The sequence below is a fragment of the Dromiciops gliroides genome, chromosome 1, assembly GCF_019393635.1.
Source record: "Dromiciops gliroides isolate mDroGli1 chromosome 1, mDroGli1.pri, whole genome shotgun sequence".
Lineage (NCBI taxonomy): Eukaryota > Metazoa > Chordata > Mammalia > Microbiotheria > Microbiotheriidae > Dromiciops > Dromiciops gliroides.
The window spans coordinates 584,684,703-584,710,914 of record NC_057861.1 but is presented as its reverse complement, the minus strand read 5'-3'; the positions used below and the strand labels follow the sequence as shown (position 1 = coordinate 584,710,914).

The 26,212-nt window shown below is 39.5% G+C and overlaps 1 protein-coding gene across 4 annotated transcripts in view; it reads right to left on the bottom strand.

Moving 5' to 3' along the window:
- Positions 1-770: 770 nt before the first annotated feature.
- Positions 771-26,212, bottom strand: part of SHISA9 (shisa family member 9) — a 450,559-nt gene continuing 425,117 nt past the window's right edge. For all 4 annotated transcript variants that reach the window (XM_043976527.1, XM_043976529.1, XM_043976528.1 and 1 more), the window contains one exon: positions 771-4,907. In XM_043976527.1, the coding sequence (XP_043832462.1) occupies positions 4,525-4,907 (383 nt within the window). In that variant the 3' untranslated portion in view covers positions 771-4,524. The remainder of the gene's footprint in view (positions 4,908-26,212) is intronic.

Here is a 26,212-nt window from a genome sequence, read left to right as displayed (position 1 = left end):
GGTACCTGGATATAATAATCTATTACTATGCTGAAAGAAATTGTATATATAAAAAATAAAGAGAAGTATGGGAAAATTTATATGAGCTTATTCAATGAACCAAGAAAAAATATACATGATTACAATATAAATGGGGAAACCCCCCAAAATCTCAAACTAAATACTGTGATATTATAATGCCCAAGGCTGACTCCTCCCCCAAAATAAGAGAATTCACCTCCTTCCCTTAATTGCAGAGGTAGGGGAATATAGGAGTGGAGTACTACATATAATACCAGATACAGTTGATGTGCTGGCTAGTTTTGCTTCATTTTTTCTTTTCTCTTTTTTATTCTTTTGTAATAAGGGATGGTTCTTTAGGTCTGGAAGATGGGAGCAGAGAGGAAATGAAGGTGAGGTAAAAAAATAAAACTTTAAAATATGTTTAGTGGCAGCTAGGTGGCACAGTAGATAAAGTACCTGCCCTAAATCCAGGAGGACCTGAGTTCAAATCAGTCATCAGACACTTGACACTAGCTGTGTGACCCTGGGCATGTCACTTAACCCTCATTGCCCCACCCCACCCCCAAAAAATATCTGTTTAAAGACTTTTGCTTAATTTGCAGTTAAGTAGAAAACTCAAGTGACCCCCTCATTTGCAAAGTATTTTCACTAACTGGGTTCTGATTGTTCTATCCAAATGATGTTTGTCTCTCTCCTGTTTGTGTTGTTTTTCCTAAAGGGAAATGAAGATTATGAGATAGGGGAAGACACAGGGTGGGACAGAAGCATCACATATAATCCAGTTTTATTGCCAGGTAAGAAATTCTTATTAATATAGTGAATACATATGTTTACAAAGAAACATTCTTAGAAAACAAACAAACATTTTGTTTTTATTGTAGGAAGTGTTATTGGTATCATAAACTCTGCATTTGTTAACAAGTATTAACACGGGGTTACTTACAGAACATACAATTACTAAAATATTTGCACATAAAATATGCTCAAGTACACACAAACCTGGGAGGGGGAGAGACTTGGATGCAGTTGCCAGGTGTAGACCAAATTGATGATTTTAATAGACCTTCAGTCCCAGCAGGACAAGGAGTCAGACAGCCTGTTGGAGAATGGCAGTCAGGACTAAATGAAAGGCAAGTGGGATAGGTAGGGGAAACTGACCCATCCCATCAATCTTTGATTCTCCTGCCTAGCATTGCCCCACCTCCCTCCCCTACAACAGGACCTTAGCAATTCTACCTATCTGCCTCAGACCCCAAACATCCAGCTTGCCCTCCAATATAGCAGCAGGTTTACGGAATCCATCTGGAGACATCTCAGCCAAAAGCCCTTCCTTAGAGAAGCCCCAATTATTAGCCTAGCTCCAGGAAGGGAAGGCATGGTCAGAGTTGGCCTTAGGCAAAGAGACCAGTCCATGGACTCTCCATTCCAAATCTTCAGTAACTCGTCTAGTTACTCCACTAACTTGTTTGGTAGCCCCTGCTGCCAGACCTCATTGAAAGTTGCTCTCAGGCTCCCAAGGTTCAGCTTTCTCTGCAAGAGAGACTGCAGACTCAGAGGAATCAGGGAGGGTCTCCACTCACATTCTTACAAGTCCTCAGAAGGAGATTGTTAACAGGCAGGGAATAGGAAAATGTGGGTTTTTGAAGCAACCATGATCCCATAGCCCTTTAGGCTCAAAGTCAGGAAAGGATTCAGGGAGGAGAAACTTTTAGAGAGAGAAAGGTGAGTTAGGCAAGAAGCTGGTGGAGAAAGAGGCAGGGTTGAATTGAGAGAAAGGGAGGATTCAGAGACAGAAGGAGCTTATTTGGAGAAAGAAGTTGTGTCGGACTATAGATTGAGTGGAGAAGAGAGGGAGGAATCTGAGGGAGTGACTAAGGCAAAATAAGAGAACTAGAATCACAAAACATTAGAATTGACCTTAGAACTTATCTAGTCTGGGGCACCTAGGTGGTAAAGTGAATAGAGCACTGGCCCTGGATTCAGGAGGACCTGAGTTCAAATCCGGCCCCAGACACTTGACACTAGCTGTGTGACCCTAGGCAAGTCACTTAACCATCATTGCCCAGAAGAGGGAAAAAAAAAGAAAAAGAAAGAAATTATCTAGTCTGATGCCCTCATTTTTGCAGATGAGGAACCAGGCCTGGGTGGATCAAGAGATTTGTCCAAGGCCACACAAATAACATGGGGCAAGCTCGGGACTAGAACCCTGGGTATCCTGACTCCCCATACAATGTTCTTTCCACTACACTATGAGGGAGGGCAAAAAGAAAAGAATGAAGGAAAAAGGAGAAATTTTGGAATTGGGGGTAGGAAAATCTGAAGAGAAACTGAAAATATGAGCTGGTCCCAGGAAGAGGTGCAGCAGGCTTCCCTTTGTAACCAGGGGATGACAAGACACTATGGTGCTGTTCTTTTTGGGTCTGAACATTTGGTGGAAACTAGGTGAGATACCCAAGCAGCACTGAATTTGTTGGTGGCTGCTTCATTGCCAGCTAAAATGGGGGTGGGAGACCTGGGATAGAGTGGCTTATTTAAAGTTGGTCATTTGGTAAATTTGAAAGATTTTAGACCTCTGATGAATGCAGTGACCAACCAAGACTCAAGGACCCAGTAATAAAGCATGCTACACACTTCCTGACAGAGAGGTAAAGGACTTGGGGTGCTGAATAGGACATCCATTTTTTACATGACCAATGTGGAATTTATTTTCCTTGAATATTCATATTTACTACAAGAGTTTTGATGTCCTTTTTCCCTTTTAATAGGGATGGTTGGGAAGAAGAGAAAAGAAATGCTTTTTAATTGAAAAACAATTTTTAGAATTAAGTCATTTGGGTTAGAAACCACCTTTTTCTTTTCTTTCCCTGCTCACTCTCCATATTAAAACAGGACAAAGCAAAACCACATAGGAGATTCATGTGTCTTTCTTCTACCATATCATTGGTTTACAGAGGTGTTGATGCGCTTGAAAACCAATTCTGATGGACAAGTTTGGGAATCCCCACTGAGGAAGGTTTGGTTTAGAAGAGCTCTGAGAAGAGAAATGAGTATCAGCACATAGGGCTTGAGGGTTGTTGGGTGGGCAACATGGAGAGGCTATATTCTTACCTACATACCTCTAGCATTGCAGCCACTTGGTGGATGGGGGGCGGAGAGGGGAAAGGGGATGGAACAGTATTTGTGAACAAAAGGAGGTATGAAAACAATGTCTACTACTTGAGTAAAACAGAAGGAAATAAGCTTAAAGGAACACAGGTTGCACTTGGAAAACAAGACTATCATTGAACACCAGTGACACATTGAAGGCACCACCCACGCTTAAGTCATTGTCAGTCCAAAGCAGTTGAAGTTCAGCAGCACGCTTAAGGTGAAGGGAAGTCAGAAACAGACAGTTAAGTGAGACTCTATTCTGTTCTTGGGAGAAGACAGCCTTTTCAAAGGTGGGGAGGGTGGGAGGGACAAACCCAGGGTGGAGTGGCAGCTACTCCCTTTGCCGCCTCCTACAAACCTGTCCCTTTGTTGGTTGGTTTGCTGTTTATTTATTTATTTTTAAGTGGTAACGTCTTTATTATTTTGAAGATTGCAAAAGGAAAAGGTAGATGTTTTCTTTGTGGTTTTATATAGAGATTTTTTTAAAAAAGAAGGTTGAATACTCTCTAAACCACTGTCCCCCCCACCCCACCCAACAGTTCACCCCTTTGCTTGAGTTGCAACAGTTTTTATGGATATCACAGGAAATAGTCTCTTTTCCTTTTCCTTTTCATTGGCAATTGGTGGGTTCAGGGTCTGTTTATTTTTTGCTTCCGACAGTGATGATATGAAAGTATAGTAAGCGTGAGGGCTGAGGCTGAGTTCCTTTGCCCTGGACTTGTCACAGGTACATGTGTCCTGATCATCAGTTATTAGGATCGACCAACAACTCAGATCCTCGAGATACAAAATTCCTGGCCAAAACAATGCATTTTCATATATTTTCTCCTCTGCCTCACGTGAGAGTGTTCCTGTGCTTGCTCTCTCTCTCTCTCTCTCTCTCTCTCTCTCTCTCTCTCTCTCTCTCTCTCTCTCTCTCTGTGCTTTCTTCCTCTTTTGTTCTCACAAGCAGTATTAGATAGCTTGTAGAAAATGGTTTACATGGATGGAAAATTTCTCTGGATTGTGCTACTTCTCGTCAAGAATTCCAATTTCAAGTTAAAAAAAGAAGAAGAAAAAGTCACACGGGTTGAGCTTGTGAGTTTGCCACTGCCTAGGTTGTGAAATCCACATGGAGTTTCTCAATTTCTCTTTCAATATATTGCTAAATGCCCTGTCTTAATTTTCCTCAGCTGCCCGTTGACCACATGCCAGTTGTAACCCAGGAGAAGCAAGTTTCCAAGTCATCAGTTAGTGGGTTGTCAGTTTTGATTGTAAGTGTTGTGTGTGAGGGTGCAGGGGGGAGGGGGGAGGGGATTGGTTCTTTAGATTTTGCTTTTTTGCCTCTCTCAGTTGAGCGTGCTCTCCAGGATGCTTCCTGCAATGCCCATCTCAGACAGTCACCTCCGTTTTGCTGTTGGTAATGAAGTATGGCTGTGAGGGCATGAAATGTTGGCTCCTCGTTGCCAGTGGCTCACTGGAGGTCGGCTCTGCTGTGCCATGCTTGCCCTTGTTGCCATAGGCCTGACGCCGGAGGGATGGTTCATTGGGGTCCCAGCTCTTGAAGTTGGTGGTGGAGTTGTAAGCCAAGGGGTGTGTGTGGATTTTGTTGACCCGGGACTTCTGTCCATTCTGCTTGGTGGGGCCATGCTCAGGACTAAAAGCCCTTGGTGGCTCCTCTTCCACCCGCACTGGATGAAGCGGTAGGCTCCCCTTGGCTGCCAACTCAGCCAGGTGTCGTCGTTTGGAGTAGAAGTCATCGTTGACCTTGTCAGCTGCATAGGCCAGAAAGGGAGGGGTGGAGGGGAGGAAAGAACAAGAGGAAAAAGAAAAAAAAGCAGTTAGTAAAACTGGCAGAGAAACCTTCCTACAATACAGAAATTAAGAAGTAATTCAAGACAAGACACACATTAGAAAACCAACCAGTGCTTGGGAATGAGGTCATGGATCTTACTCAAACGTAGCCACAGACCTAACAGGGCAGATCTAAAATTGGTATTCAGGGAAAGAATTGATTTGGGTGCTGCTGCAAGAATGCAGGATGAACTTTCTAGTCTGGCTAAATGAATCTCTGTAGTTTGGTCCTAGTACTAGACACTTGAGGCATAATGGGAACTGAAAAGAATTTACTCACTTCAATGCAAATATCAGGCAGGCAATCAAAGATCAGCAGCTACTCCTAGACAGCACGAGATTCTATTCGACCAGATAGATCATTTTAAATGCCTTTGCTTTCCCAACATCCAGGCAACTCTTATAGGCCCACCTGATATTTGGGTTAGGGTGAGTAAATTGCATTCAACTTCCATAATGCCCCCTGGAAGCTAGCTCTAGAGACAGCAGATTAAATTACTAAAATTTCATTTAGCAAAACTAGAGGGAGCCAGGATGGAACTGAAGGCCATTTGGTTTCCTATAGCTACTTGATTAAAGAATTACACCTTACACTTGGGTCAAAAACAATTTAGCATCTTATAACTATGATGATGTTTGATAAAGTGCCATGGAGATATCATCATAAGTATTTCCATTTTGCAGATGAAGAAACTGAAGCTCAGAAAGAAGTGACTTACCCATAGTAACACAAGTGTCTTGGACAGAGTCAGTACTAGAACTCAGATCTATTGATTTCTTACATAACAATATACAAAAAGAGGATAATTTGGGGATTGTACTCAACAGAAGGGCAGAGAGCAACAACTCTAGAACACGGGTTGGTCCTAGAGCATGGATTTGTTTCTACCTAGGTAACAGGGATGTAGGTTGGGTTTGCTTACAATCAGTCAATGAGTCAACAAATCAGGTACTGTGTTTGGAGATATATAGAAAGGCACAAACCAGTCCCTATTCAAAGGGAGCTTACATTCTAATAGGTGAGATAACTTGTAAGATGTGTTTACTTATAGTCGGTCAATCAGTCAACAAGCTTAGGGGTACATACAAAGGCATAAACCAGGCCCCCCACAAAAGAAACTTTCATTCTAATGGGGGAGAAAAACATGTAAGTAACTCCAAAAATACAGACACACATATACACATCGTGTATATATATATGTCTATGTGCATGTGTATGCATGCATGTGTGTATACACACACACACACACACACAGAATAGGTAAAGGTTGGGGAAGGCATTAGCAGATAGGGGGACTGGGAGAGGCCGACTATAAAAGGTGGAATTTGATTTGTCTTGAAGGAATCCAAGAAAACTAAGAGTTGTGAGTATGGGGTCTGAGCATTCCAGGGATGGGTTGCAGTAAACTTCAGTGACAGATGGGTCCACTCCAAAAGGCAGAGCAAAGGGTCCAAGAAAATCTGAAGTCTGGAGCCCTCCCCACCAACTTGGTTTCTCAACAGCTACCCTAGAAACACATGTATAGGTATCACTATATATGATGTGTATATGTATGTGTGTATATACATATAGATGTGCACATGCATATATGCTTACATATAATCTCAAAGGATCTTCACAATAATAACATGAGGGAAGCACCATAGGTATTATTATGCACCTTTTACATATAAGAAAACAAGCTTGGAGAGTTTTAGTTACTTCATGGTCACCTCTCTGATAAGTATCAGTAGTTGGCTTTGGATCCAGATGTCTTCTGATTTGAATTTCAATACCTTTTCCAATATACGACGCCTTGGCTGGAAAATGGTGCTTGAGCCCCTATCATGGTGTGACTGTAACAGTTATTTACAATAGCCTATTAATTTTATTTTCAAAGGAGCAGACTGTGGAAAGATTTGAAGTAAAAATATGAGTGGATTCAACATGTGCCTCCAACTCTGGTCCAGGGTTTTATCCTAGATGATTGTCTCTCCCTTATACCTGACACACCTCTTCCTGAGAAGGGCAACGCATAAAATAGCTTTTCTCCTCTCAGCCAGATCTGTCTATCTGCCTCCTCTCCTTAGCCACAGCACAAGAATGCTTCTTTCCTGGAATGAATCTCTCTCTGTCTCTGTCTCTCTCTCTTCTCTCTCTCTCTGTCTTTCTCCCTCTGTCTCTGTCTCTCTCTGTCTTTGTCTCTCTGTCTCTGTCTCTGTCTCTTGCTCTCTCTCTCTCTCTCTCTCTCTCTCTCTCTCTCTCTCTCTCTCTCTCTCTCTCCTTCCCTATCTCCTTTCTTTGGGACTATTTATTTATTTATTGGTGAGGCATTTTCTCAGAGGGAGAAGAAGAGGGGAAAGCAATGGCTGAACCATTCCCCTTTCTACCAAATTAAACAAATTGCTTATTACTCCAGGTACGAGCAGCTCCTAATTCTCAGCAGCTGGAAAAGAAGTTGCATATTCAGGAAGTCCTAAAGGGGAAACAGCTTCTGAGGCATCCAGCTGCTACTCCATCAGGACAGATGGGAATAGAAGCCCACAGTAAGTGAAATCATCAGAGCACATCTGGACATCATGCCTCCCCTCTTTCCAGTCCATTTCCTGGCTTCCAGAGTAGCCTACCTGGACCCCTTCTAACCTACCACTACCTTTGCCAAATTCACTTTGACTATATGCAGAACACACACACACACACACACACACACACACACACAATGGGTGTATGTGTGTGTGTGAGACTTCCCATAAATTGCATGGGTGAATGCAGAAAGTCCTTGCTGCAATTAGTACTTAAAAGGGGGGACAGGAAGCTGGGTTAAGACAGGACTCACCTTTGAGACTTGAATTGGGCTTGAGTATGAATTGCTATCATCTGATAACTGTAAAATCATAGAACTTTTCGACCTGGAGAGTGTCTCAGATATTATGCTACATGGAACACAATATTTTGTATCTGAGGAAACTGTCCCAGTGTGGAAAAGTAACTTCCTATTTAGTGGTAAAGCTGGGACCAGAGCTGAGATCTCCTGAATCCCAATTAAATGTTCATTCCATTTATAGTACAGTCACTGTTCTACATGAAGCAGTGAAAATGTGGACAGTAGTGCTGGAGAGCAGCGTGACAACATCGGGCATAGAGGAGGTGTGTGTGTATGATAATCAAACAGTGGGCATTTATTAGTAAGACAGTTCTTTTATAAAATGATTCTGTTGCCATATTGTGATTCTTTAATAACATCAGGGATTATTTTAGGAGGCAGCATGGTATGTCAGAAGGGATTCTGGGTTTAGAATGAGAAAATCCATATTCGAATCCCTGCTCTGCCAGTGTTGTAACCTTGGGCAAGATATCTAACCATTGTGACCTCAGTTTTCTCATCTGTAATAAGATAGGGTCAGGCTAGAAAACTTCCAAGCTCTAAATCTACAATTCTATGGCACTAGAGTTGATTGTTACTTATGACCAATGACACAACTTTATAGTGAATTTCAAGATTTATATCATATTTATGCATCTGTGTATGTATACACTCATTCAATTGTCTGATCTTTCCATCTCCCTCTTCTTCTCCCTCTTCCTCCCTCCCTGTCCTTTTCTCTCCCATATAAATTGTTTTTTTTTTCTCTCCCATATAAATTATAAAGGTCATGATGACAGTCACTGTATTCTGACTCAGCAAAGTGCCACACTTGGAGAGGAGTTTGATGAAGTCTTTTTTTCCCCTTCGATTTGCAGTAAAATCTTAATTAGCCAGAATCCCCTACTGACATCCCCTTCCCCTCCCTACCTTTAATCCCCATTTCATTTTAAAGAGAAGTAAATCATTTTGGTTTTATTCCCTGATCTAATTTTTAAGACGTGTTCTAGGTTCTTTCCATCTTTAACCCAATAACCTTTATCTTCTGCATTTATAATCTAGCATCGTGATATAGTGTGTTCATAGTAATGACCCTGGAGCACTTCAGCCAGAGATCCCATTGAAATCACTAGGTTATCCTTCCTTAAGCAACTAGGCGGTTGCAGACAGTGCTGAGTTTGAAGTTAAGAAAACCTGAGTTTGAAGTCTGCCTCCAACACTTACTAGGTATGTGATGCTGGGCAAGTGATTTAACCCCTCTCAATCTCAATTTCCTCCTCTGTAAAAAACAGGCAATAATTATTTCAGACTTTTTAAAAAATTTTTTCAGTTGTGTCTGACTCTTTGTGACCCCATTTGGGGTTTTCTTGGCAAGGATACTGAAGTGGTTTGCCATTTTCTTCTCTAGCTCATTTCACAGATGAGGAAACAGAGGCAAACAAGGTTAAGTGACTTGCTCAGGGTCACACAGCTAGTAAGTGTCTAAGACCAGAGTTAAGCTCAGGAAAATGAGTCTTCCTGACTTCAGGCCCAGCACTCTTATCTATTGCCACCTAGCTGCCCTAGGGGTAATAATAGCACTTAATCTTACAGGGTTATTAAGAGAATCAAATGAAAAAAAAGAATATATATACACATACACATCATATACATACATATATATATATATACATGTGCATGTATGTATTTGTACATACATATACATGTGTGATATTACTTTGAAATACCTTAAAGATCTTATGTAAATGTCAGCTATTATTTGAGGGGAAAAATAAATTCAGTGTTTATAGAAGGACTTCTAACAAGGGTTGAAACAAACCAAAAAAAAAAACAACAATGAATTTTTGATTAACCCCAAATTTACCAGAAAAGGAAATTCACCAGAACTGTTCCTCTTCCTCCTCCTTCCTCAGGCACCCCTGTGAGCAGAGATTTTACTTTCTTTGTTGAGCTGAAGCTATTCAAAGTATCCTCCCTTGAGGAGAAAGGAAACTTTAAACCTTGGCTGTTGGCCTAGTTTCAGGGAATCCAGTCCAAAGGCTATTCTGGCTCCTCATGGTGTTGTTCTAAGTCTATTAAGAAGTTCCCAGTGAGGGAAATGAGAAATTCATTGAGGGGCCTATTAAGAACCATTAATGAATTCATTAACCTAATGAGCCCAGGGTGCCTCTTGGGCAGACAATTGACAGGATTAGGCAAGTAATAGGTACTCATGCCCTTTTAAGAGCAGTAGCCTTCCTAGGTCAGATCCTTCTTGGTTTAAACAAGTGGCAGAAAAAAAAAAAAAGGTTTCTCTTCAATGAGTCTAATTGCCTTGAAGGAGTCAGTGTTGTAAAATTAAACTGTACCTGCCACCATCTGTCTCTCCTTTAATTAGCAACAGAGTACTTGCTGTAACATACAGGTGCGGAAAGGAATTTAGTGACACTTTCATTAAAATGGAGAAAGCTAAGGTAATAACCAGTTTTCAAAATAAGATGCACCTTGGAGGCACAAGGCCAAGTTCATGTGGCTTTCCTCAAGATAAACCTATCATTAAGTAGTGACACTTAAGGGTCACTGCCTTTGAGAGTCACATTTATCTGTCTTAGGTGATAGAATTCCATTCAATGAGTTAATTTCCCCCCACCAAATACACCTATGTCTCAGTGTTCACCATGTCTTGCTTGCCTGAAATTTCAACCATCATATGGGAAAGATGCTTGTTTTCCTCCCAGATATCTCTCAATCTGTGATTTCATTGGAATTCTCAGTTGAGGAAATATGCTTTACCAATGTGGATTGACATAATTTCTGCAATTTATAGACATGCAAGTTTACTATAGCACCCTGATCGATGAAATGTCTTGCTCAGGGTTCTGCAGTCAGGATGTGTCTGAACTAGGGAGGTCTTCTTGACTTGGAGGTTGGCTTTCTATCTGTCTTAGGGGATAGGATCCCATTCACTGAGTTAACTTCCCTAGCCCTCACCCAAATATGCCTCAACTCTCATCATCTCCTATTTGTCTCCATTTATAACCACCATGTGGGATGGGTCCCTATGCTCTTTTCTGCCACAAATAAAATATGTTATTATTTTAAAGCTCATTTTTATGGACTTTGTGTTGTCAGAACTGTCTATGAAGGACAGACCTGCCTACCTGGAAATGAAAAACTAGTGTTTCTCAGTCTTAGTCTTTGAAGGTAACAAGTCAAGGGGGCCATAATTAAGAGAGAAAGAGCTGGATACTATCAATTCCAAAAAGAAGGCCTCTATATTCTATTTCTACCTTTCCCCATTTCCATATATAACACATCCCTCCCCACCACCCCACAAGCATACAAAAGGATAATATGATCATTTATTGCATTTATATTGAATGCTAACTTTAACTCAATCTCACCTGGGTAAAAATGGACATGATGATTGTGGGAAGGGCCCGGGAAGAAAATATGATTTGTTTTGGGCCCAGCATCCTTTAAGGATAGCCCTGGCTTCATGCTTCCTCTTTGAATTCTGATGTCCTTAATATACTTTCTCATATTACCATAGCCATCTAGCAGGCAAAAGATTGGTTTAATTGTTCAGTATCTAGAATCATATATTTAACCATCAGGGGGTGCTGCTGCTCAGTTGCCTGATCTCATTAGTGGTTATGTGCTTTACCTAATACCAGAGGTCCCTTGGGAAACAACAGGCACCCTATATAGTTCTCAGAAAGCTAACTAGCTCTATTCTTAACCCCTTTTGTTTGTCAGTACTCTTCTCAATAGCTGATGGGTGTGATACACATGGATTTATCCAGTTGAATTTTTTGTGGTACCCCAACACACCAAGAGATTTCCATCTTCCTTTCCCTACTGAATTTCAATGGATTACAATCACTTGAATAGGCTGCCCTGGCCCCATAGGATAATGGAATCAATAATAGAAAGATTGATTAACTGCACTGATTTACTCATGATCATAGAAACAAAAAAGATGAAAAACCAAATATCCACGTGGCCAAACAAGTGACTATATTCCTCCCAGACATAGCAAACCATCCCTTTTTTGGTCCATAGACAAGCCAACCCAGAAGTTTAAAGCTATATGGTTCAGGCATTTTGATTCAAACATCCTATCCTCTTCAGGGAACACCCAAAGAAAAACCAGGAGTTTAAAGAGCATTTGGTCAGGAGCTTGTATTTCCATTTGCTTTACCCACAGGAAGCTCACAGACATTTTCCCAAGTATGATTCATTTATGACCAAATTTCCCAGAGGGTCAGTGTTCAGTGAGTTAGGGTGAGGGGTCAAGATGGAGGATATCTCCTAGCTTTTCCTCATTCACTGCTCTATTCCTGGAAGGCAATTCCATCTTCAAACTGCTTCCTGGCTGGTTCATTGACTGTGGAATCAAGACCACTCCTCAATGTTTATGCATCATAATGGCAGAACTAGGTCAAAAACAGGTATAGATGCAAAGGGAGACCTTTCATGTTTATCATTTTTTGCCTTCTCCTAGAACAAACCTTCCCTCTACCCAAGTCCCAATTCACCTCTGCCCCAGACTCTTTGGCTTTTTCCATAGGATAAAATTTAGGGGCATTCTCACCTTTATAGATGGTTTGACCCAAGACATGGGGGCCAGGGCATGTTGGTTGGTAAGAGGTTATATAAGCAAAGAATAACTGCAGCCTACCTACATAGCCTTTCTCTGCTTCATCCTACACTATATATAGAAGGGGCATCAGAAATCATTATTCTAAACCATATTTAAGAGCATCAATTCTCTCTAAAATATCCCTATTACCACTCTTTTAAGATCATAAGATAATAGATTTGGAGCTAGACGAATAATCTAGTACAACACTTATTTTACAGCTGAGGAAACTGAGGCCAAGAGAGGTTAAAGTTATTCAAGGTAAGAGGTTGACTTATTGCAGGTAACATAGCTAGTAAGAGTCAAAGTAAGAATTTGAACCCAAATCCTCTAATCTAAATTCAATTCTCTACCCACTATACAACTCAAAAGCCTTCTGTGACAGATTTTTCTATGTTCTCTATGCCTGTTTGAACAATTCTGATTATTAGAAATTTTTTTGGAGTTTTTCCTTCTATGGTGCTTCCCTATAACACACTCACTGGTCCTAGTTCTATTCTCTGGGGCCAAGCAAACAAGTCTAATCTTTCTTCCATTTGACAGTCCCTCAAATTTTATGCACACTCATTTACAATTCTAACATGTCCCCCCTAAATTTTTCTCTAGCCATATGACCCTAGAGTTCCTTCAATTTATCCTCATAGGAAATGGTTTCAAATCCCTTTACTTTCATAAAACAACTATAAGGATAAATTATCACAGCTAGAAGAGGCCTTGGTGACTGCCTGGTTCACCCCCCCACACCCTGCCCCGGATTTTACTGATGCTGACCAAATAATCAGGATGAAATAGATTTGCTTGAGTTCACACAAACAGGTATTGAGCTACAGTGGGTCCTTGGATCCTGGCCTCCTGTAAAGTGCTTTTTAAAAAAGAGTTTATTCATTTCCTTCTAAATTGAAAAATGTATTCTTCACTTGCCTATGCTAACTCTGTCCTCCACAGTGCAGTACACAATTTGAAGAGGCAGATAGGAGAGGCCTATGTTCTTTTTTTAAACTATACTTCCCTCCATATACTCTTTTTTTCCCTTTTTCTGTTCCTTCCCCCTGAACCCTACAGATGGCTACCATTAGACACAAATAGGTCTGTATATGTATATTTATTCTATACATACTTCTATTTATTAGTTCTTTCTCTGGATGCAGATACATCTTTCTTCATATGCCCTTTATTTTTAATTTGTGTATTTAAAATAGTCAAAATTACATAGTTGCTCAAAGTTGTTCTTAAAACAATATTGTGACTGTATCTAATGTTCTCTTGGTTCTGTTTATTTTATTCTTCATTATTTCTTGCAAGAAATGTTTTCATAAGATCATTGGGCTCATCATTTTTATAGCACAGTAGTATTCCAATCATATACCACAACTTTTTCTGCCATTTTCTAATTGATGGGCATCCCCACAATTTCTAGTTCTTTGACACCACAAAGAGAGCTCTTGCTGTTGTTTGTCCTTCATTCTTGAAGAGAATCATGGCATCAAAGTGGTGTTATGACTTGCAGTGAATTGGATTTAAGTGAGGGAGACCTGTGCAAGGTCACCAACCTCACTCTCTTCTCTCCTCCAGAGCCATCAGGGTCCAGTGGCAAGATATACATCAGGATGACTGAAGATGGCCTCAGATGTTAAAGTCAATTGGGGTTAAGTGACTTGCCCAGTGTCACACAGTTAGTAAGTGTCTGAAGTGAAATTTAAACTCAGATCCCCCCAACTTCAGAGCCAGTGCTCTATCCACTGTGTCACCCAACTAGGTCAAAGGGTACAGTTAGTTTAATAACTCTTTGGGTATATTCCAAATTGTTTGCCAAAATAGTTGGATTAATTCACAGTTCCACCAACAGTGAATTAGTGTTCCAATTTTTCCATATCCTCTCCAATATTTGTCACTTTCTCCTTCCATCATTTTAGGCATTCTGATAGGTACAAAATAATATCTCAAGGTTGTTTTAATTGATATTTCTCTAATCAATAATGATTTAAAACATTTTAATATGACCATAAATTGTTTTGATTTTTGTTAGAAAACTGACTGTTCATGTCCTTTGACTATCAATTGGGTAATGACTCATATTCTTATAGCTTTGACCAAGTTCTTTATAAATATGAGATATGAAACCTTTATCCAAGAATTTATCCATAAAAATATATCCCCCAATTTTCTGCTTTCCTTCTGACACTGAATATATTTGTTTTATTTGTATAAACCTTTTAAATTTAATATAGTCAAAATTATCCATTTTACACTTCACATTGCTATCTACCATTGTTTATTCATAAAATGTTCATTTATCCATGTCTTATAGGTAATATGTTCCATGTTCTTCCAATTTTCTTGTAATGTCTCTCATTATATCTAGGTTATATATCCATTTTTATCATATATTGGAAAGTGGTATAAGATATTGATCTATGTCCAATTTCTGCCAGACTGTTTTCCAGTTTCCCCAACAATTTTTTTTCAAATAATAAATTCTTATCCCCAAAACTTAAGTCTTTACACTTGTCAAATACAAGGCTACTATATATATTTTTTGTTGCTGTAAATTGTATATCTTTTTTGTTCCACTGATCTACCTTTCTATTTCTTAGCCATTACCAGATAGTTTTGATAACTATAGCCTTATAATATAGTTTAAGATCTGGTACTACTAAACCTCCTTCCTTATTTTTTTTATTAGTTCTTTTGATATTCTTGACTTTTTGATTCTTCCAAATGAATTTTATTGTGTTTTTTTTTCTGGATTAGTAAGATCAGGTGTGAAGCAAGGATGTCCACTATCACCAATATTATCAACATTTTATTGGAAATCCTGGCAATAGCAATAAGAGAAGAAAAAGAAATAGAAGGAATCAGAATACGAATGAGGTAATAAAACTATCTATTTTTACAAGCAATATGATTATATGCTTAGAAAATCCAGAAAACTCAACTAAAAAATTAGTTAAAACAATAATAATTTTAGCAAAGTAGCAGGATACAAAGTAAATCCACATAAATCATTAGCATTCCTATATATCACAAAGAAAACCCTGCAAGAAGAGACAGTAAAAGAGAACCCCCACATTTAAAATAACTCTAGAAAGCATAAAATACCTGGGAGTACACCTATCAAAACAAACCAGGGATTATATGAATAAAATTATTTTTAAAGTTTTTATACAAATAGAACCAGATTGAGGCAGCTAGGTGGCACAGTCAATAAAGCACTGGCCTTGAATTCAGGAGTACCTGAGTTCAAATCTGGCCTCAGACACTTGACACTTACTAGCTGTGTGACCCTGGGCAAGTCGCTTAACCCCAATTGCCCTGAAAAAACAAACAAAAAAATAGAACCAGATTTAAATAATTGGAGAAATATTAATTGTTCATGGGTAGGCAGTGCCAATATAATAAAAATGACAATTTTACCTAAACTGATTTATATATTTAATGCCATCCCAATTAAATTACCAAAAAGCATTTTGCTAAACTATTAAAAACAATAACATACACTCTTCTGAGTGTCTTCCACCTTGTCAAAATTCTTCTCAAAATGTGATACTAAAACTGAACAAATGTGTTCTGACCAGGAACCATCTATCACAATAATTTTATAAATTGGTTTCCTTGATTCCAATGTCCCCTCTTCAACCAGTCTTCCACACAACTGCCATATTACTATTCCTGTAACACAGGTCTAACTATGGTATCCAACCCCCTCCCCCTCACCCAAATCTTTGTTGGCTCTCTACTGGTTCTAAATAATATATAAAATACTCAGCCTGGCACTTAAAGCCCTCCACAATCTGGTCACCATCTATCTTTCCAGTTAATACTGGAAAGTATTTAATAATATTCATTTTAATTCACTTTCAGTTCTAGTAAAATTAGCTTCTCTCCATCTTTGCCTTTACACTTTTACCCTTTATACATTTACACAGTTGGTACTCTCTGTCTGGAATGCACTCTTTACACATATTGCATAGAATTTCTAGCTTCCTTCAAAGCCTAGCTCAGGTGAAATCTACTGAGTTCCTTTCTGCTTCTATACTCCCCCAACCAGTTAACAGCTTTCTTTCTTTAAATTACTTTATAAGTTCATATTGTTTATACATATTTATACCGACTATATCCTGCCCCCCATAAACCCTGCCCCAGTTGAATGTAAGCTCCTTGAGGGCTGGCAGTGATTAATATTATTGTATCCTTGGAGCCTAGCATAGTGCCTTACAATTAGGAGGCACTTAATGTTATTGCTCAATTTCCTTATTATGGACACCACAATTCTACATATGTAACCTAAGTTCACATTAGTTTTGGCATGATGCCATATGCAGAAAGTCCTTTTTGAAGAAAAGCTTACACAAGTAAATCTGGTCTCTTCCTGGAAAAATGTCAAGATGTCGAGGCCAGACATTCCCTCTAGCTTAATCAAACTACCACTAGGAAAAAAAAAAACTCATAAAGCCAAACTTATTTCCTTTTTTCTTTTATAAAATGCATAAATGCTTCAAATCACTAAGGGACAATTTTAGCATTTCTGTTCCAGTACTATCTGAGATATAGATTATAAGGTGTTGGCTTTGGTTTCTACAAAGAAAACTTCACAGACTGGCCTTGCCAAGGGCCCAGTTTTCACTGGGCACACCAGAGTTCCCTCAGAAAAGAATTAGAGCTGTCCACCCAGAGACCCTTGCTCCATCCAGCTATAGCTAATTTTATTATAATACCTGACATTCATATAGAATCCCAAGCTTCCTTCAAAGCACAGCTTTGCCAAGCTCCTAAAGTCCTCTCCATGAGATCATTTTAGTTTTACAACAACCTAGTGAGGTAGGTATTGGTTTTACTGACACTGGTATTATCTCTATTTTATGAAAGGGGAAACTGATTCATTTTAAGTGACTTGCCTCTGGTCATACAGCCAATAGAAATGCCAGGGGGGAAGCTTCAAACCCAGATTTTCTGACTCCAAATCCACCACTCTATCTACAACTTCCCACAGTCTCTGCACAGAAGAGACTACTAAACCAGAAGGGCAGCTCTACTGAGATATTGCAATGTCAAAGGAGGGCTGGTTGAAGGAATGCCAGTCAAAAGCATGGTAGAGAAAAGAAGAGGAGACAAGCACAACTCTTTATTTATTTACGCATTCCTTCTTACCTTTTCCCCTGATTCTTTGGCAAATGAATTAGAATCTGAATCTCCCAAAATGTCACCCTTCATTCCACAAATGTTCCTGAAAAGTGCTGTCTAAAGCAAAAGACTGTGATGAGACTGTTCAGTATCTTGGCTTTTGGAGAGAAAGGTAGAATAGGGAGATTATTTGCAAGGCATTGAAGGGAAAGCTATATTTAGGCTTTCGCTTCTTTTCAATGCCAACAGACTCCTAGAATTTGTGTTAACTGTGATGGTTTATAAATAACATAATGGGAAATAGCCTTCTATTGTAGGGCTTAAGGTGAATAAAATGCTGCTACAACTCCAAGAAGGTCCCGAACATCTGGGTTAGCCATAGGACTAATTAGGGCTCTTCAAGGGAAGAGCACAGATTTAGTGATCAAGAAACTTCATTCCTGGGGGATAAAGACCATCCATCTGCCACAAACCCAAATAGCAATATTCTAAAACATGCACAGAGGTGGAAGGGCACTATGGAATCCGATACCCTTGCAACTTTGGCTCAATGGAGATAGGAAAGAGATGAGTAAGGAGGATAAGAGACAACTTGGAAGGGCTAAACAATTATATGCTAACTTTCTCTCCTCTCTTCTAAGAGGCAAGCAGTGGACTGCTCTTTAAATTAAAGTTTCTGATTGCTTGACAGAAGACAAAGTCTGTTCTCCTTAGAACCTGCTGTATGCACTGATTGTTGGAAAAGGAGTAGGTAGATAGGGGATACCTAGGTTCCAATTTTAAATAATATAATCCATTTTTGGTCATGGCCAGTGTGGAAATTTGATTTACTTGACACACAAAGTTTGTTACAAAGATGTTTTTCCTTTTTTGGCAGGGGGGTTAAGAGGAAAAGGAAAAAAATACTTATTAATTGGAATACATATATATATATATATATAACATAAAAAGTAAGCCAATCCATTTAAAGAGAAAGAAGGAAAGTGGACCATATGCTCTGGAAAGAAATGCCTCATTTTTGCAAACTTTAAAACTCATTAAAAGAAAGCCTCATGTTTGCAAACTTTTTCACTTTCTTTGACTCTCCACGTTTTGTACACCTAATTAATTTATCTGATGTTTTGATCTTAACTTATTTGTAGCATCACAGAATTAGAGCTAGCAGGGACCTTAGACACCTCCTCATTTTACAGATGAGAAAACTGAGACCTGAAGAGATTAAGTCACTGGATTAGTCAGTCAATAAACATTTATTAAGTGCCTAACATTATGTGTCACACACTGTGCTAAGTACTGGGAATACAAAGAAAGGCAAAAATCAGTCCTTGCTCTCAAGGAACTTACATTCTAAAAGGGGAAACAAAGTCACACTCATAGGAGGTGTCAGAACTGGCCTTCTGACTGCAAATAGAGTACTCTTTGTACTACAGAATGTTGCTCTTAACTTCCAGGAGCTCATGAACAAATGTTAAAAACAAACAAACATATAAATGAACTCTCACTAGTCTATAAACAATAGCTGTGATATGCTTATCTCCATGACCCAAAAAGAAAGCTTCTGACCACATTTTCCTTCTTTTTCTCCTTTTTGTTCACAAGTCAGAGACCTGAGACATGAGAGTGAACTTTCTCAACACAAGAGATGGCAGCAACTAGGACACTTGCTAGAGTAACCTGGAAAAGCACACATTTGCTGTCCATGTTATCTGAAAGGGGAATTCAAGGGCAATTCCATTGTTCAATTCCTGGTTCCTAATTAGAGGTGTTTTCTAGGTAATATTTTTCTGAAATTTAGTCTTTTAATCAAAGAAGGGAGATTTTCTTTTGGTCATCTATGGATTTTGCCTCTTTAATAACCCCAATTTCATAAACAGCATTCCTCTTGGAGAGAGAAGAAGATAGGATATATCAGAGATATTAAACACATGTCTGCATACACTTCATGCAGCCCATAACATTCCCAAGTACAGACTGAATCTGATTAAAATGTAATTGGGAAATAAGCAAAAATGCAATAAAACATAGATAATATCACATTTTTAAACTAAGTCAATATGTGGCCCATAGGGAGCCTTACATATAGATTATTGGTTCCTATTTCTACTTGTATTTGACACTACTGGATTACATGGCCCTGAAAGTGGAGGAACAGTAAGGGACTAAAGCCACACCTGAGGAAGCAAGAGATCTACTTGTTTAATAGGTTCAATGGAGTTGGGTATGGGTGGTTAGAGTTAGTTGCTTACCTAGAAACTCTGAAAAAATTTTCCCTTCTGAGAAGAAATCTAAACCACAGGATAGGCCAATGCATCCAAAAAACAGGCACTATGTAAAGATTCTGTGGATTAAGTGGAGTGTCATGGTGTTGCCTTACTACAAACTCTAGTTCAATTCTCTTCTGAGGGAAATATAAACCAAGGGGATCCCTGGCTTGAAAGAACTTTGAAACCATGATGAAAAGTGGGGCCCAATGGAGAGAAAAATTAATTATGTTAATTGTTTATTGGCTACTGAGAGTGCTTTTATGCATATTCAATATTTTAATGGGTTCCTGTTGGTCTTTGACACTTTTTGTAGGATAAAATAAAGGGTAACCTGTATCTGACACAATTGCCACATTGATGGGGACCAAGATACAATCTGCAGGCACTGTGCTATATAGGAATACAAATCTATATGCAGTGAATTTCCCAGAGTAAAGTCCAAGTGAAGTTATAGCCAGTTGCAGAAATATTGGCCTCTTAGGGCCAAAACCTAAGATCAAATATGATCCATGTAGGTTCAGACCTGGGAGCTCTATGGGATTACACAAGTAAGTGTGGTATCATCCTGGGGAAACAATAAGAGGCTAGGGACAGAAGCAATTCTTTCCCCTACCTAAATGAACACAGAAACTCAAGATATATTGTAAACCTCACACTCCCTCTTCCTCTTTTCTCAAGTGAAATTGAAAAGATAAAGGTATCAGAGCCGGTTTGGAGGAGGAAGGGGTACAGTGTCAAAATTCTAATCTGTCAGAATCCTAGATGCCCTGAGTGCACTTGTAGATATTTTAAGAACGTTGCCTTTAGGCTGCTGGAAAGCTTGTTAACATTTGCCTGTGTCTGCTTACAAATAACACAATAAAAAACAACATTTTCCTGTCATAGGGCTTGAGGTGAATAAAATCCTGTTACACCTCCTAAAAGGCCCTTGATCTGAGTTGCATATAGGGATGATAAGGGCATTTCAGGGAACAGCAGCCTTTCTGGGAAATGCTTTTTTCCCCTTCGTTATAGTCTTATGAACAGGTGATTTGAGAACTAGACCATTAGGTGCGAAGGCAAGAAATGTCCTAGCATTTCTCTGTCTCTTTCTCTGTCTGTCTCTCTGTTTCTGTCTCTCTCTCTCTCTTCATCTCTGTCTGTCTATCTGTCTGTCTCTCCCCTTTTTTAGAACCTTGGTTTAAAGTGGGGAGTGCTCCTGGGGTTTTGCATTCTCAGTAGACAGAAACCAGAAAGTCAAAAGAACAGCAAATCTCCAAAATGCAAAAGAAAGCCGTTGGAGGAAACCAGAAGACTTGTCTTTGTGATGAACGAGCACCTTTTTTGCTTGGATCCCAGATACTGAAATAAAAATGGGAAAAACTGGGCACTGAACTTGGGCTTAATCAGGCAAAACTCAGCCAGCCATGCAGGGATTCCCACATGTGTTGAAGGCTTTTTCAAGAGAAAAACTTGGAAAAATGAGCCAGGAGACTAAAATCTTGTCTCCCTTTTATCCCGTTCCAGAGAGCTTGGTTTTAAAGGAACTCTCTTTGTCCCAAAAGATTCAAATGTAATAGAAAATGACTGTGGCTTCAGGTTTTCACCAAAGTTTCAAGGCTGCCTAGAGTTCTGTCTTTATTCCTGGAGGTCTGCCAAACCACAGGGGTCCTGCTGTTGACATTATAGTGACAGGTTTTTTTGGGAGGCTTTTGAAAAACCTAATCCTTTGTCTCTTCCCTCAGTCAATTCTGTTGTGCAGTTAACCTATTTTGGAAGCTGTTTAACTTGACAAGATGATTTTGAAGGAGGATCCTGACTTGTCTAGCTATAGTGCCTTATATATCCATTTCAATCCAATCCAATTCAATTGAATTCAACCAACATTTATTGGGCTTGTCCATCAGCATGTTTAAATTGTAAAGATAGTACAGATGGACAAGAGTTGGGCTGAGAGTCCAGGAGGAAGGGGGTCAGTTAGATTACCCTTTTCAGTTCAAATGGAAAAGCTCCTTTAATGACTTCAAGCTTCCCATGAAAACAAAGAACCATTTTTTTTAATACGAGTATCTTACTGGTGCTACTATATAACAGCAAGGGAGGGAATGCAACAGTCCCCCCAAAATTAAAAGTGAATATCACACATAGAGAGCAATGGAGAGACACATGATGAGGGTGAGCAGGCTACGACATAAAACCAATGAGGGCCTCTAAAAAAGAACAAGAGTAAAAGATGTCACTGAGGAATTACATGATTCGAAGAGAAGGTGCTGTGGTCACATGGCAAGGGTGAAGGAGAGTAGATGGACAGCCAGACTGTTTCACTAGCACCCTCACAGTGAAAGGAGAAAACAAAGAAGACCCTTAGAATATTGAATGGCAAGCATGGACAAATAATCATCTTGTCAAAGCTTTCATTAATAACCACGGAATGCCAGAAATAGGTGAAAGCACAGAATCATAGGATGAGAACTGTGAGGGACCTTAGTAAGTCAATGTATGGGCCAGGCACTGGAGATATATAGAAAGAAGCAAAAGGCAGCCTTTGGCCTCAAAGAGTTTACAATCCAATAGGACCTTAAAAACTACATTGTCTAGTTCTATCCTTTTGTTTAACAGATTAGGAGATTGAAACCAAGAGAGGCTAGAGATTCCTAGTTTTGGGAGCTAGAAGGAATCTACTCTAAAGATTAGCTAGTTCAATCCCCTCCCAGGGAATTTAAGTGATGTTGCCCAAGGTCATCTAGCTAGTAAATGACCAAGACAAGATTCAAATCTAGGTCTTCTAACTCTAAATCCAATTTTCCCTTTATTTGTGTACAAGAGAATAACATAAGTAGCCAGTCATTCAATAAACATTTGTTAAGTGCCTACTTTGTACCAGGGATTGTGGTAAGCATTGGAGATGTAAAGGGGATTGACTAGGAGATCAAAATCAGAATTCTCTGATTGACCAGTTAAAATATTTGGGTATGGACCTTTAATTAGTCTTTGGTCAAATTGAAGAAGTTCCCAAATTAAATTGATGGGACATAGGGCACTACTAGTGATTAGTTGATATTCAGTCACACCCCTAATTAAAAGCTTGCCCTGTTTTTTGAAAGTATCAGTAACTAAGGGCTTGATCTACCAAGTGTTTATTTACTTCCTTTGGGTCTTCTTCCAAAGTGCAAAATGGTGGGGAAGAGCCATTTCTCTCTCCTCATGCCTCTGATCACCAGAAATAGTAATGTTGACTTGCTATACATTAGCAGTGAGAAGTGTATAATTATTGCATGTGCCCTGACAGGGGAGTTCAAGACCACAGTTCCTGAAGCCTGGCCTCCTATACATTTTATATACATATATACACATATAAAAGGAGAAGCACTCTGAATTCCCTAGATAGCATTATCTTAAAATCTACCTTTCTAGAAGGGAGATTCCCTGAGCAGTATTAGCTTTGAGAGTTGCCTTGTGGGTAACTACAAGTTTAGGACCAAAAGAAAACATACTGGGATTTCTCAGTTCCCCAACCCACTTTGCACTGGGTTTAGGCTTTTCTGGGCTCTTCATTTAAACTAATGAAATTTTACTTGTGACTTCATTTCAGCAGTTTTCCAAAAGCAAGTGAGCAAGCAAGGGATCCCTGTGGTAGCTCATTTTTACCACCTGTACACTCCCAAGACGGCTTATCAAAGGTTGCATAGCTTAATAGGCTCAATTGTTTTGGTTGTATTTTTCAAAGAGTATTGAGCTCCGGTGCTGGTGGGATTGGATTTTATTAAAAATGTCTCACATCCCTTCCCCCCTGCTCTTTACATTGCCAGGGCCAGAAGGAAGGCCGCCCACTGCCAAACCAATAAGGAAAAAGAGAATATTAAAAAGTCAGATTTCCATGAAGTAATACTTCAAGGTAGCTTTCATGTGGAAGCTTTTCTCTGGGATTCCAAGTGGCCTCATCACATGCAGGGCTCAGCTTCTGCTGCATTCAGCCACAAATTAAGGGTTTTTGCTTTCATTTTGCATCCTGTGAAACTCTCCTGGGATGAAAACTTCTGACTTGAGGCTCTGACATTTTGCTTTTCTGGACCAATTCTCATCTTTAAAACATCCTTTAGTTTTCCACCCATCCCTCCCCCCAACTACATTCAGCACAAAATCATATTTAACTTGAGCTGCTGACTTTAAATCACAGCTCAACTCCACCACATTTATATGAATGCCCAAGGACCAAGAAGCCTCATTAGGTCAGCTTGGCTTTTTGGATAATGTAATAATAACTTACATTTTTAGCACTTTAAAAAGTTTCATTTTGGGGGCAGCTAGGTGGCACAGTGGATAGAGCACCGACCCTGGAGTCAGGAGGACCTGAGTTCGAATCCAACCTCGGACGCTTAACATTTACTAGCTCTGTGACTCTGGGCAAGTCATTTAACCCCAATTGCTTCACCAAAAAAAAAAAAAGTTTCATTTTCATTCTTTCTCCCCATTACCTCCATGCCCCCCCTCTCCTCCTGTCCTCTCTTTTCTCTTTCATTCTCTTTTTTTCTGTCCTAACTTTTATTCTTTCTCCTCTTTCTCTTTCTCTCTCCTCTCATCTCTCATTCTATTATCTTTCTCTGTCATTCTCTCTTCTGTCTCTTTCTCATTCTCTCCCCATCTCTTCTCTCCTCTCTCTGTCATTCTCTCTCCTGTATCCTCCTTTCCTCTCTCATTCTTTCTCCTCTTTCACTTTCTCTATCTCTCTTTCCTCTCTTCTCTTGTTCCCCCTCTCTTTCCCTCTCCTGTCTCTGTCATTCTCTCTTCTATCCCTTTTGCTCTCTCATTCTTTCCCTTTCTCTCTTTTCCTCCCTCATTCTTTTTCTTTTCTCTCATTCTCCCTTTCTCTCTCCCCTTTCCCCTCTTATTCTCTTTCTGTTGTCTTTCTATTTTTCTACTCTCCTCTTTCTCTCCTCTCTCTTCTTTCTATCTCATTCTCCTCTCCTTTTTCTGTCTCTGTTTCTCTGTCTGTGTGCCTCCCTTTCTGTCTGTCTCTCTCATCCCTTCATAGAAAGGGCACATCATTGAAATATCATTATCTTTACAAAGGAGGAAATCCATAGGGATGAAATAAACTGAATGCAGAGAGAAAGGTCATTCCCTAATTCATATAGATAATGACATTGCTAGAACTTGAAACCAGATCTTTCTTCCAAGTCCACCATATCTTCCACTGCACCATGCTGGCTGTATAGTGAAAGCTGGGCCCCATAAAAATGAAGTAGATGCGTCCTGTGACCAGCAACCCCCCCATTCAGTTTATAGCAAGACTTCTTAAACTTTTTCTACTCTCAACCCCTTCTTGCCCCCCAAACTTTTACACAGCCCCAGGTATATAATAGAGGTATAAATAATCTTTTCCTGTTGTCAAATTTTTCACAACCCCCACATTCAGTTACATGACCCCATATGAGGTCACAACCCACAGTTTAAGATGCTTTGGTCTATAGCACACTCTCTCTGACAACAAGGCAACCTCCCTCCTAGGTACACTAAGGAAACTTGCTCCCTTCCAGCTGTTGGCACACTGGAAAGGATTTAGTAGATGAATTCACACTAGGTTGTTCATGACTGATAGTGACTTCATGTGTTGCCCCTAGGAGATATAATTGCATATTGACAGGGGAATAATGCCTTAATTTCAAAATAATAGCTAACATAGCAATTCACAATTACAAGATATATTCATTAGTGACATCTCATTTCATCTTCATAACCTCCTTTATTCAATATATGGCTGCTGTTTTATGGATGAGGTAAGTAAGGCTTGAAAAGTCATTTAGCATGACTTCACCATGATCATGTGACTCATAGGTGTCAGAAGTAAGATTCAAATCCAGGTCTCTCCTGACTTGAGGTTTCTGTACTCTTTTTTTTTTTTTTTTGGCAGGGCAATGAGGGTTAAGTGACTTGCTTGGGGTCACACAACTAGTAAGTGTCAAGTGTCTGAGGCTGGATTTGAACTCAGGTCCTTTTGAATCCAGGGCTGGTGCTTTATCTACTGTGCCACCTAGCTGCCCCTCTGCACTCTTTTTTTTTTTTTTTAGTGAGGCAATTGGGGTCAAGTGACTTGCCCAGGGTCACACAGCTAGTAAGTGTTATGTGTCTGAGGTCAGATTTGAACTCAGGTACTCCTGACTCCAGGGTCAGTGCTCTATCCACTGCACCACCTAGCTGCCCCTAGAGGTTCTTTTTAAAAAAATAATTAACTTATTTTAGTTTTCAACATTTGTTTAGATAAGATTTCCAATTTCAAATTTTTCTCCCTCCCTCCCCCCGCTCCAGACAGCAGGTAATCTGATATAGGATATATATATATATATATATATATATATATATATATATATATATATATATATATATATATATATATA